The sequence below is a fragment of the Macaca thibetana genome, chromosome 1, assembly GCF_024542745.1.
Source record: "Macaca thibetana thibetana isolate TM-01 chromosome 1, ASM2454274v1, whole genome shotgun sequence".
Taxonomy (NCBI): domain Eukaryota; kingdom Metazoa; phylum Chordata; class Mammalia; order Primates; family Cercopithecidae; genus Macaca; species Macaca thibetana.
This window is the reverse complement of record NC_065578.1, coordinates 203,874,979-203,887,980: the sequence shown is the minus strand read 5'-3', so window position 1 is coordinate 203,887,980 and position 13,002 is coordinate 203,874,979. Positions and strand designations below refer to the sequence as shown.

Below are 13,002 nucleotides of genomic sequence, written 5' to 3'. Positions count from 1 at the left end.
CATGGCTCCTCCTAGAACCTGGTCCTTGATCCGGCCTCATGCCCTCCATTGAAATATGTTGGGAACATCCCACTCTTAGCCCTATATTCATGACATGTTCTTCCGCCGTGAAATGTATATTCTTTACCTGTGTCATCCATTCTTAATTCCAACTTCTGTGTGAGCTGAATATAGAAGTTGGAATTAACTTCGTTAACTTGCATGTTCACACTGGTAACAAGCTTCATAATATTGCCATCATAGAGAAAGGCAAATTGGGGAAATTGACTGGTTCCCAGGACTTCATTTGGGTCTACCTTGTCTCCATTGGCTAAACCAATTTAAATAATATATCTTTCGATTTCCTACCGACCCGTATATCTATAGAGATTCTGGATCTCTTTTTAAATCAGTAAAGTCCCAGAATGGGCTTTCCAGTGGATCAGCTATATGGACACTTTCCATTCTGACATATTATAATGTATCCGCTTGCTGGGCTCTAAGCACATGAAATAATTTTTTCAAGTGAAAACTTGACCAACAAAATGCTGAATTGACTGTCTTGAGTCTTTCTGATTCTATCCTTATTTGCTAGGGAGCGTTCTCCATCACCACTGACCGGGAAAGTCAATCAGTTGGAATTAATTCTTCGACAACTCCAGACCGACCTTCGGAAGGTAATCTATTGGAAGAGCATAATCAGAACTCTTTCTCTTATCAAATCAGCCCCTTATAACTACTACAGAGAAATTGAAGAGATTCAGGAAAGAAGACTGCCTTACACAAAAACCAATGATAAATACAAACAGATGCTCCTGAGGTCTCACTCCATCTGCTGACCTGCAGCTGATGTATTTCATTTTGTGGGATGCAGGGATCTCAATGGATATGAGTAAATGAGGATTAGCCCTCGTGTGGCTAATCTTCAGTGTGCAGTAGAAGCACGGTGGGCCAGCATTTTTTAGTTCAGTGAGTTATCGGTTGCACCAACTCTGTATGAGCTGACCTCAGAGGAGTCCATTGCTGCCAGAAAGCCTGGTCTCTGAGTCCTGTTGTCTGTCTTGAGTCAGCTTCGCAGCCCTCAGAACTTCTGCTCTACACATCAACCTGCGCTTGGTCCATCCTCAAAAGAAATTAAATCCTGTATCCCACAAATACTTGCTGAGCTCTGTTCCATCAGCCCTGTGCTGGAGAGCCAGTTGGTTGTCCAGGGAAATGGAATGGGGTGCGGTAGCGAGTGGGAGGGCGTCACAGGAAGGTTTTTGTTGTGATGGTTTGGTTTGGCTTTTGAAGAAGGGAAAAATCGTAGCTGGTGAGAATGCTGAGGAAAGGATTCAGTTGGGAGGGAAATCCTGATGAGGGTGAAGGGCAAGTGGGTGGGGCTCTGATCTAGTCACAAGGAGGGAGCTGGCCTTGGATAAGAGTAGGGACAGCTTATACAATTACCAGAGTGGAGCAGAGTATGTGTGCGTGTGCACGTGTTCATGTATGCACCACGTTCATTCACATACACAGAGTCCAGACAGAGATGTTGGCAAATTTCTCAGATTGTTTCTTTTTTTTCTAGTCATGAGCTGAGAGTGGTGAGAAGGAATATAAGAGCTTTGTGGATAGAGGATATGGGTGTACCACAGCATGTAAACTAACCGGGTGTATTTGGGAGACTTGCCAAAAAAAGCTAAAGCACATTTGAATTTGGAGCATAAGTTAAAGCGATACCTGTTTTCCTGGTTGTGTGTTTTTTCCCCAGCTTGGGTGACGAGCTGTCCCAGTTTGCCCGGGATGGAGAAGTTTTCTAGGATACGGAACTTTCCATATTAGAACCAGCAAAGTCCCATGCAAGCTGGGATGGCTGGTCACCTTATCTCCAGCTGCAAGTGTAGAATCGTTGGAGAGTTGAATTTAGCCAATATTAAGATTTAGACAGGAAATCAAGACGAGGAGAGAGAGAGAGGGAGAGAGAGGGAGAGACAAGGACCCTGGGGCATGTACAGTGCATGAATAAACTAAAGAACCCAGAGTCCAGGCTGGTTGAAGAGAAATAACGTCACAACTGGGGCGGAGGTGTTGGTGGGCAGTGAAAATAAGAGTAAGATTGATAAGATTGATGGATTCTATCATTACTGGAGGAGGAGATACTGGAGAAATTATTTTTAAAAGACAGAAGGTGATGGTCAAGAAGTAGGAACTTGAAACTTTTAGGAAGAGATGCAGTCATTGACAATAGCACGGTATAGGATGTGGTCATGGGAGTGGGAGCTGAGGAAGGCTGGTTTTGAAGATCGCTGAGAGAAAGCGATGGAGAGGCTGAATGGCCAGAGTGTCGGATGGAACATCTCAGTGGATTCGAAATCATCAACACAGATGACAGGAGTGGGATGGGGAGAAAAGAGCAAACCAGGTTCTAGAATCTTCCCGTAATGATGGTTGGGACTGGAGATACAGTAAAGTTTTTGCAGCCAGGAGGGGTAGCAGGTCTCATGACCTAATGGCACATTTTTTAGAGGAGCTGGAATTGTAGGAAGGAGCGGAGATCTGGCCTGAACAATAGGGGATGCACTGTCTGCCTGCCCGACCCCCGTAGTGAGCTGCTGGGGACGGTGTCCTCAGGAGGGAACCAGGATTCACTTAGAGCACGAAGACGAAGGGAATTTCAGGAGGACAAACTGAGCGTGCACAAGGTCTTCATGGCAGAATCCAAGTTCCATGGGTCATAATAAAAGGTTGGCAGGGATGCGGAGAGGTGGGCAGCTGAGTCACAGCAGAGGTGTTCTGAGCTGTGGGACTCAGACTGTTGGGACCGAGAGTCGTGGTGAGGAATGTCCGGGGAGAGTCCGTATCCAGGGTGGGCTGCAGTTGCTCCTTACAGCGAAGTGAGTGGCCAGCTCTGATTCGGGCCTCCTCTGGGGACCAGGGTCTTTTGCGCCAGTGACCAGGCAGGTGGTATTGGGGAGGGCCTCGGAAGGGATCAGGAAACGAGGAAACCTTGAGGGCGGGACCAGACATGCCAACGGTGGGGGCCTCCACTCACCTCGCTCAGTGCTCCCGTACAGTGCTGTGGGTGGCATCTGGTGGCATTAGCGGTCGAGTTAGATCCCATTACAGAAATACCAGTTGTTACAATCTGACAGTGGACCCCTCTGTCCATTTAGGGCAAGACATCGCTTTCAGCAGGGAGGGGTCTGAAACTGGTGCTGTACATTTTTTTATTGCTATATGTTGGAAACTCCAGATGTGATTCTTCTGAAAGTCTTGATTATTTTTACGTAGTTTTTAATGGCAGACTTTAAGGGTCATTATGGAAATATAGTGTAGCAGGAAAGCTTGATGGAATGAAAGACCTAAGTACATATTTTATTATAAACATATGTAACAGCTCTGCTGATTCCAATTTTGTACTTAGAAAGTTTTGTGCATTTGTCAAAGGGTATTACCTTTCACCTTACTGTAGTCTCCCTTTTTTGGATAGAGCGTGATATAAACAACGATGAACACCTTCCTATAGAAAGGCTATCTTAGCACCCTGTGGGAGCAGAGTGGGATGAAAGAACAGGGTGCATGGAGTGCTCGTTCCCATCCATTTGTCATCAGCAGGAATCAGGATCAGGAAAGTTCCCTCACTGAAGAAAGTCACCCCTTCTCCCCTCAAAAAGTACATAAGTAAAAATAAGAATAAAAGATTCTTGTAGCCCAGCTTAGGAGGAATGAATGTATCGGTCAGTCTCCATGACTCAGTTTATTTCTACTCTGACCAGGAAAAACAAGACAAGGCTGTTCTCCAAGCGGAAGTGCAGCACCTGAGACAGGACAACATGAGGCTGCAGGAGGAGTCCCAGACCGCGACAGCTCAGCTGCGGAAATTCACAGAATGGTTTTTCACCACCATCGACAAAAAATCTTAGCCAGTCCGCACCTCATCAAGGGACCATTGGGAAATGCCCCCTTGTCCCTTTGAAGTCACAAACGTGGTTTTTCTGTGTGCTTTCCACCAGTCGTAGATGTTTTTGCTGTTCCATTCTGTGTAGCGCCATTCACCACAGCAGGACAGGGAGCCTCGACTCTTTCTCGGTAGCCACAGCAGAGGGCAGTGCCCATGTGAAGCTGAATGAATGTAACTCCTGGTGTGAAGATGAATGTAAACCCTGGCGACAGTTGAGACCTTTTTTCTTTTAGACTCTGCTGAAACATGCTCTGGCTTGGGCTTACCTCAAGAGGGAAGATAGTTGGGTTTTATTTCCTATTTATCAGGTGACCTGGTAGAGATGTAAAGCAATTTACCATAGTTTGGGCTTTAGTATTGTAAAATAAACATGAGAACAAATAATCAGACATATACTTTAATGTTAAAGGTGCTCTATTTTTTTGGATGTACAGTAGTTTTATTTCCACAGCCACATTACCATAGCAATAAGAAAGGAGGCATAGTACATAGTTGGAAAAGCTTTGCGGGGGGGATTAAAGAAAAAAAGCACTGTTGTGTTTAACACTAGTTCAGATGCAGTTACCTTAGAGACTTATTTATTTGCAGGAACAAATGGTGCCTGAATATTAACAGTGTTCTGATTAAAAACAACAAAAAAAACAGATACATATGCCTTGTAAATGGCTCACCGAGTTGTCAGTAGTCACTTCAACTCTTAGTTCACTTTTGTATAGTTGCTCTGCTGGAAAAAAATGAAAGTGAATCTGCTTAACTCACTAGAACTTCCTTGTGTGCTGTGAGCCGGCGGAACCACTTGTACAATGCCAGATTTGTTTATCTTTGTACAGAAGCTTTGATGAAGTGTCTTGTATTTAACACCCTTATTTAAGCTTATTTAACCTTAAATTGTTAATTTTATAAAATTTGGTTTGGCCTGCACTACGATGAGGGTTGGAGGTAGCTGCAGGCTCAGAAGAGACTGAGCTTGCACAGATCAGACCGAGAAGCAGGGTGAGAGATTCTAACGACTGGATGCTGCTAGTAACACGTTGTTTGTATTGCTTTACCATTTTTAACTGTTAGATTTGAGATGAACATACATTTTGCTTTTTTAATAAATGTTTAAAAGAAGTCCACATAAGAAATGGTGCTGTCAGGTGACTAGATTTTTTATGATCTAACATGTCTACAGTCTGACTGTATGTGAATTTATTTCAGGTCATTTAGGACCTTGATTTGTATTAAATACTGTTCAGCTGCCTTCTCATAAAATCCCAGATCGATTTTAGGAAGGGGTATCTAGTAGTTTTTAGTAGCTGTTGTGTGCCAGACACTATTCTCTGAACTTTTCATCCCTCTCATTTAACCCCAACGGTATCCTCCATAGGTAGGAGGTGGGGTTCTCATTTACAACCACATGAGCTGTGGCTAAAGTGAAGTAATTTACCCAAGATTGCCTTAAAAAAAAAAACACACACACACAATTTAACACTTTGGTGTTGCCAGCACTTTGGGAGGCCAAGGTGGGCGGATCATGTGAGGTTGGGAGTTCAAGACCAGCCTGACCAACATGGAGAAACCCTGTCTCTACTAAAAGTACAAAATTAGTCGGGCATGGTGGCGCATGCCTATAATCCCAGCTACTTGGGAGGCTGAGGCAGGAGAATCACTTGAACCTGAGAAGTGGAGGTTGCGGTGAGCCAAGATCATGCCATTGCACTCCAGCCTGGGCAATAAGAGCGAAACTCTTGTCTCAAAAAACAAAAAGAGTAACAGTTTGAAAAATTATCAGGAAGAGGTAAACTGTAAATATGAGTCAAATGTAAGACAGGAGACACAAAACATGGATCCAGATGTGAAGGGAAACACTGTTAAGGTCCATTGCTCTCAACCTTTGAAGAACAGAAAGCATATCAAGAATTCAGAGGAAGCAAACTGACTCTTAGAATTGGCCCTAAAAGGAATTTTCCATATGGGCTTCACATGGGAGGCATATTGAACAATTAACGTTCTCACAGTGGATGTAGCAGTAAGCTTCCTAAGGCTGTTTCGTGCAGCTGCCCTCTATGAAACGCACAGGTGCACCTCCAAGATGCAGCCAGGGACTGGAGATTTTCAGGGAATAAGAACCTTATGGGCCACGTAGATACCGTCCTTCCTCCCTCCTTCCCTTTTTTTTCTTTCCCATTACTGTGAACCAGGCAGCATGCTAGGAACTGAAAATCCAACTGTGATCAACGGGGGTCAGGGCCCCTGTGTGCACAGGCATACAGTCGAATAAGGGAAGACAGACATAAGAGCACTTCAAAACATGAAAGACAGAAATAAAAGTACCTGCAACAGGCTACCTTAAGTAATTATTATGAACACTGATACTGTCTGAATAGCTCCTGGGTGCCAGGTCCTGTGTAGTGCTTTGTGTTACCTACCTAGCAGCCCTGTGAGGTGGGTGCCGTCGTCACTCCCTTTTTAAAGATGAGGAATCAGGACCTAGATAGGGTGGTCCATGGGTAGACGAGGGTACACGAGGTTCAGAGTCCGTAAGGTTAGTGTGTTCAAGAAATCTAGCAGAAGCCAGGACGTAACAGGGAGGGTAGAGCAGTGGGAGATGTGCTTGAAGAGATCAGCAAAAGCCACACCATGAAGGAACTGGAGGCCATGCTAGACTTTGGATTTTGTTCTAAGTCAAAAGGAAGCCATTGAAGCAGGAAAACTGCCCGATGTGAGCTCTATTTTAAATGGATTATTCTGACTTCTAAAGCAGAATGGACCACGCAGGTCTTCAGACTTTCTGTGTGGGGCTTTATCTACAAAGGAACCATTTGAGGCTTTGGGAGTCACATACTGCCTCTGTTGCATACTTTCAAATTTCTGTTTAACACCCTTTAAAGATAGTAAGAGTCGTTCTTAGCTTGCAAGACCACACAAAAACAGGCCACTCACCAGTATAATTTACCAATGCCAGGCATAAGGCAGGGTACACGAGGAAGACCGGTCTAGGCAAGAGATGGTGTTGGCATGGCCTGTGGTAAGGCAGTGAAAGTGGAGAGAAGTAGGTAGGCCACACGTGAGAATGTATTTGGAGGTAAAGCGCACAGAACTGCTGATGGGTTGGAGATGAGTTGAAAGGGCTGGATCCAGGGATAAGCCCTAGACTTCAAAGGAATCGATGAACTGCATGTTTGATGACACGGTTTTCCATAAATATCTCTTGCCTTTAGTAAAGGCTTAACAACAGTTACGCTCCTGGCAAGGGCCTGGAATACAGCTCTCCTGTGTCTTTGATCAAGGGTGGGTGCATTTGCTTTAGCGCTACTAATCAGATGGAAAGGTGGGCATCGTTTAGAGAAAATAAAGGAACCTGACCAAAACCTAGCTGAATGGAAAGCCATTCCATCTTCCGAAGGCATACCTGAGGATAAGACCAGAAGACATTTCTTGAAAACACAGTTCTCAGTCTATACTAGCAAAGGAATGAATAATCTGTCTCAAGTCCATCTCCAAAGGGCCATGCCAAAAAACGGCCAAAATGATTTTGGGTCTGTTTAGCTTTTTCAAACATGTTTCCAGTCAGCAACCAACCAACTCCATGCTCCCATAGTACATGTAGTTTTGAACAACTTGGCGTCCTGGTGACACTGTTACAAAATGTGCCCCTTAACAACTACACACATTGACTTGCTATAATGACTTACTGGATACAAACCAAATATTTCGTGGAATATATCTGCTAAAAAATTTATTTTAGAATAAGCAGGTTTTTCTAACCATATGGAGTGGACTACTATGTATTAAGGCCATTTTAGTATGTGACAAAGTTAATTAACATATTAGGCTTTTATCCTGCTATTCTCTATAGCTAGGAGAAGGCTTATGATTGGAAACGTAAGTTACACTTGAGGGGGCTGATAGTACAGTTTTGCCTTTGTGGCTCACAATGATCTTTTGAGATGCCTGGAGTCTGTTCTGCGAGTCCACTAAACTGCAGAATTTGATCACCTATTATTTTTAGCCTTCAAAGTCATGAAGCCATGAAACATAGCTTCTTGTTGGCACATCCAAAAATAAAAAGATAACTATGAAAACATTAAGGATAAAGACCCATAATGATGATAATAGAGGAGTGCTTGAATAGGGAAATCACCTGCTCCTTGTATAAAATAATTGGCCTGAGAAACCGCAATCTGTGATTTAGGGAGAGAATTGGCATACCATTTAGACTGATCAACAAATGAATTCTCTGGTTGTGGAGAAGCTGTGAACATAACCTCTTTAAGAGTCAACTCTACTGTTTCTGCCGGATGGAATGTGTCACAAGAAACAAGCCACCATCTGAGGCAGAACCACCCTCTTGACCATGACGATCGCTGCCCCACCATGAAATACATTTGTGTGAACCTTTCTAAGAGACAAAGGCCCACGACTTTCAGGTCAACCTCTGGGGATTATTAAATAACCTCAGATCCCCTGAAATCACACCAGTGTTGATTCTTTAGAATTTCCAAGTTGAGATACGGGGCTGGGAAGAAGTAATAAAGATTTTTGCACACACTTTTCTCCTTTGAATTACTGGTTAGTAAGAAACAAGTCCAGTTCACTTGAGTGTCTGTGGATTTTGTGCTTAACACATTTAAAACCAGTTCCCTAGCTCTAGTGTAAGCAAGTCAGGCATACTACTCACTCCCGAAAAAGAAAATAGAACTAAATGGGTTCTATTTAACACCTAGTTAGGGGCAGGTAGCAGGAAACTTTATTTATGACTCACAGGAGAGAAAATGGTAAGAGACCTGCCAAGACCTGAGGAATGCATTCTATTTCTAACCTATAACCTCCAAATTAACCAAAGAGCAAGTCTCCTGACTAGGCAGAAACAAGTACAAAGGAAGTATCTCCTCGTGTATTTTATAAAAGGTTTAAACGGGCATCACCCCCAAATGTCACATTCTTGCATTTTGACACACAGGATTTGAGTACCTTTTGGTTGCTTTTTAAAAACACAAAAACATAAACCCTGCAAGCCCTCTCTAGTTCATGTTAATACCAGAAAATGTACTGCCCTCTTAAATCCTTACAAAGTTTTGATTAAATTTTAGCATCCGCAGACTCTAAAAACATGTATCTCTGTTTTTCATCTCTTAATATCAGGGATCTGCCTAAAATTTGCAGAGCAGCCTGTTTTTAAGTAGAACAAATGAAAAATAATGAGCCCCCTTGACATGCGAAAATACCGTTTGGTTGCAAAGCTGGAGCTGAGTTCGTAAAAAAACAAAATGAAGGGTAAGACTTCCAGTGTCCTGGCCATTGGTACCCATCAATCAGGCTCTTAGGCAGTGGTGTTGGTAGTCTTGTAATAAAGAGCAGCTCTCCCAGCCTTCCTGTGACCCAGTGAAAGCCATGAGGAAGGCTGTGTGCAGGAGAGGGCTTCAGAGTGGTAGCATTTCAGTAAGTTGCCTCAACTAAATCAGTGCTGGCTATTAATACACATCTGCAGATGGAGACTTCAGGCCCTGGCAGAGTCTCCTCCATCGCCGTGTATGAAACAAGCTGGGACTGAGCGTCTGGGCCCATGCCCCTCTTGCCCACGACCATAATCATTGATGCCAAACAAAGCGGATCTTGCTGAATGCTCCATTAAATTAGAATAATTAAACATGGCAGTCGTGTGCTGCTCTAGGATCTGATTAAACACCTTGTAGAACCCCATCTGGGCTGACGGTTTGCCAAACAGCAGGCTACAGCCCACAGTCCCCGCTTCCATGAATATAAAATTCCCAGAATAGGCATTCTGTATCATTTTAAATTAAGTACTTAAGAACGCGAATAGCACTACTCAGGAGAGGAAGTGCACAGAAGTCAGTGGGTTTAACCCCTCAACTCCTACTTGATTATTTTTCATTGTTCCTCTCGAACTATAAGGCTGTTGTTCTGCCAGCATCATCTTAAAACATTTCACTTCAGATGATTGTGAAGGGGGAAGGATTAGAGCGAGGCCTGGTAGTGACCCAGTTAATGACACTGGCGTCTATAGACTACACTGTTCATGTGAATTCCAAGGTAGATGGGAGCTTTGAAACCAAGTTTTTCTCCCTAATTTAACAGATTCTTGTTCTGTTCTTTCAAAGCAAGAGCCACATTAGTGATTTGTTCTGAAACGTAAAATTGAAATGTTCTGGGAGTCTTGGTTACTGTCATTGTTTACTGTCCCATTGGGTAGGGATTATTCTTGTCAGTGACACTGATTTCCAAAAGAAAAATTGTATTAAGAACCAAAGATGTAGCTGTATAAGGAAAGGTTCTGAAGGAATCCCACCTTCACTTGTCCAGAGAAACAATTTATTTCGTTTTATTTTAATTTCAATAGGTTTTAGTGAACAGGTGGTTTTTGGATACATGGATAAGTTCTTTAGTGGTGATTTCTGAGATTTTGGTGCATCCATCACCTGAGCAGTATACACTGCATCCAATGTGTAGTCTTTTATCCTCCACCCTTCCCCCCAGTCGCCAGAGTCCTTTAGATTATTCTTATGCTTGTGCCTCCTCACAGATTAGCTCCCACTTATAAATGAGAACATATGATATTTGGTTTTCCATTCCTAAGTTACTTCACTTAGAATAATGGCCTCCAACTTCATCCAAGTCACTGTAAAGGCCATTTTGTTCCATTTCATGGTTGAGGAGTATTCCGTGGTGTATGTGTAACACATTTTCTTTATCCACCGTCGGCTGATGGACATTTAGGTTGGTTTCATAATATTTTGGCAATTGTGAATTGTGCTTAGATGCATGAAGTAGTTCTGCCATAAAAATGCATTACATTAATGGATGTGACCATGAAACTTGTGTGTTTATAGACACACATTTTATTTATAAAAGTAGCTGCCAATACATATAGAATATTCCAACAGAATATCTTTAGTATTTCTGTTGGAAAATTTGACTTGCCCTGTCCTGCCAAAATAATTCTTGGTTATTTATTTATTTATTTATTTATTTATTTATTTTGGGACAGAGCCTTGCTCTGTCGGCCAGACTGGAGTGCAGTGGCATGATCTCGGCTTACTGCAACCTCTGTCTCCCAGGCTCAAGCAATTCTTCTGCCTCAGCCTCCCGAGCTGGGATTACAGGTGCCTGCCTGCACGCCCCGCTAAATTTTCTTTTGCATTTTTAGTAGAGATGGGGGGGGTCTCATCATGTTGACCAGGCTGGTCTCGAACTCCTGACCTCAGGTGATCCGTCCACCTCGGCCTCCCAAAGTGCTGGGATTACAGGGGTGAGCCACCGTGCCCGGCCTAACTGTTGGTTCTTATAGAAACCTGTTGCTTTTATTCTTCCCTGTGACTTCATCTTGCATGGCCTTGTTCCCTCCTAAATTATGGCTTGTGATGAACTGTATTTTAAATGAAAAGGATAGGGATGTGGTGAGTGTTAGCAAGGATGTGGAGAAATCGTAACTCTGGTCCACTGTTGGTGAGAATGTAAAATGCTGCAGCTGCTATGGAAAATATGTTGATTCCTCAAAAAATTAAGCTGAGAATTACCATATGATCCAGCAATTCCACCTCTGGGTATGAGCCCAAGAGAATTTAGGAAAAAGGTATTTATACCTTGAAGAGGTATTTGTACACCTGTGTTCATGGCAGCGTCATTCTCAATAGCCTAAAAGTGGAAACAACCCTGATGTCCATCAGGAGATAAATAAACAAAACACGGTCTATCAATACAATGGAATATTATTCAGCCTTAAAATAGAAGAAAAATCTGACACGTGCTAAAACGTGGATGAACTTTGAGGACGTTATGCTCAGTGAAATGATCCAGTCACAAAAGGACAAATACTGGATGATTCCACTTATATGAGGTAGTAGAGTAGTTAGATTCATAGAGACAGGTAATAGAATGGTGGTCACCAGCGGGTAGGGGGAGAAGGAATGGGCAGTTGTTTCGTGGGTCCAGAGTTCAGTTTGGGAAGATGAAAAGAGTTCTGGAAATGGACGGTGGGGAGGGTTGCAGAGCAATGTGAATATACTTCATACCACTGAATTGTACTACTCAAAATGGTTACGATGGTAAATTGTACGTTATGTCTTTTTCATCACAATTAAAAGTAAAAGATAGGAATGTGGCCCGAATGAGTGAGTTTGTGGGGACTTGGAGTGGATAAGCACAGGGAAACCAGGAAGCTTAATCTCACAAAAAAACAAAGACCTGTTGGAACAAGTGCAGGAAAATATAGAAACACCATTGAAGTGCCCTCTGGATGTTAAAGAGCAGACAGACTTTGATCAATTGCCATCTATTCAGAGAGAAGAGACGTCATTCCACGGAGCTGTGCTCTAGGGGCCTGCAGGAGGATCAACAGGGGAAAAGAGGACCTCTCTCCAAAGAGTGATTAATTTGGTAATTAATGTGTAGAAAAGGAAGAATGACTGAAGTGTTTGCTCCAGGCCCTAAATTTTAACATTTCGTTCTGCAATGGGAGCATCTGGTAGGACACTGAGGTTGGATGAGCTAAAGAATGAGATCAGACACCAGGACAGCAGGAGAAGAGATTAAATATGAATAGCTTCAGGGGTGCTTGAGGATTGGGAAGCTTGGACACAGTGGGGAAGAAAGTGCTTGGAAAAAAGAAAAGACAAAGGCCATTATAAGAAGGCCTGGTACCCACTGGAAAAAAGAAGAACCACAGAGCTGGAGAAGACCAATCCCTTCACTTTATAGAAGACCGAGTTCTAGAGAAATGGTTGAAGAGGTGAAATCAAATCTATAACATGGTCCCCGATACATTTATTTTTTTGGTTGAATCAAAGGAAGTGTCGTATTTGTGAATATAGGGCGCTGTTTGCGATTTGGGTAAGGATATCTGCACTCAAGATTTTATCAATCTCGGTCAAGTTAGAGCAATCAAGACCTAGAAGTGAAAATAAGAAAGCATCATTGAATACCTTTAAGAGGAAGAATTATTGAGGAAAACCTAACTTTTGCCATTAACCCAACTTTATTGAACCTGCCTACAGCCTGGCTCCCATAGTAATAACTCCCCTGGTCATTGAACACTAGAGCATACTCAAGGTACAAGTGTAGACCAGGTGAGACTTAAGACT

General features: G+C 42.9%; 2 protein-coding genes across 13 annotated transcripts in view; one reads left to right on the top strand and one right to left on the bottom strand.

Moving 5' to 3' along the window:
- Positions 1-5,042, top strand: part of SIPA1L2 (signal induced proliferation associated 1 like 2) — a 231,911-nt gene extending 226,869 nt beyond the window's left edge. For all 12 annotated transcript variants that reach the window (XM_050769653.1, XM_050769682.1, XM_050769699.1 and 9 more), the window contains 2 exons: positions 575-656; positions 3,735-5,042. In XM_050769653.1, coding sequence (XP_050625610.1) covers positions 575-656; positions 3,735-3,881 — 229 coding nt within the window. In that variant the 3' untranslated portion in view covers positions 3,882-5,042. The remainder of the gene's footprint in view (positions 1-574; positions 657-3,734) is intronic.
- Positions 1-13,002, bottom strand: part of NTPCR (nucleoside-triphosphatase, cancer-related) — an 805,437-nt gene that overhangs the window by 577,641 nt on the left and 214,794 nt on the right. The window lies entirely within an intron of this gene.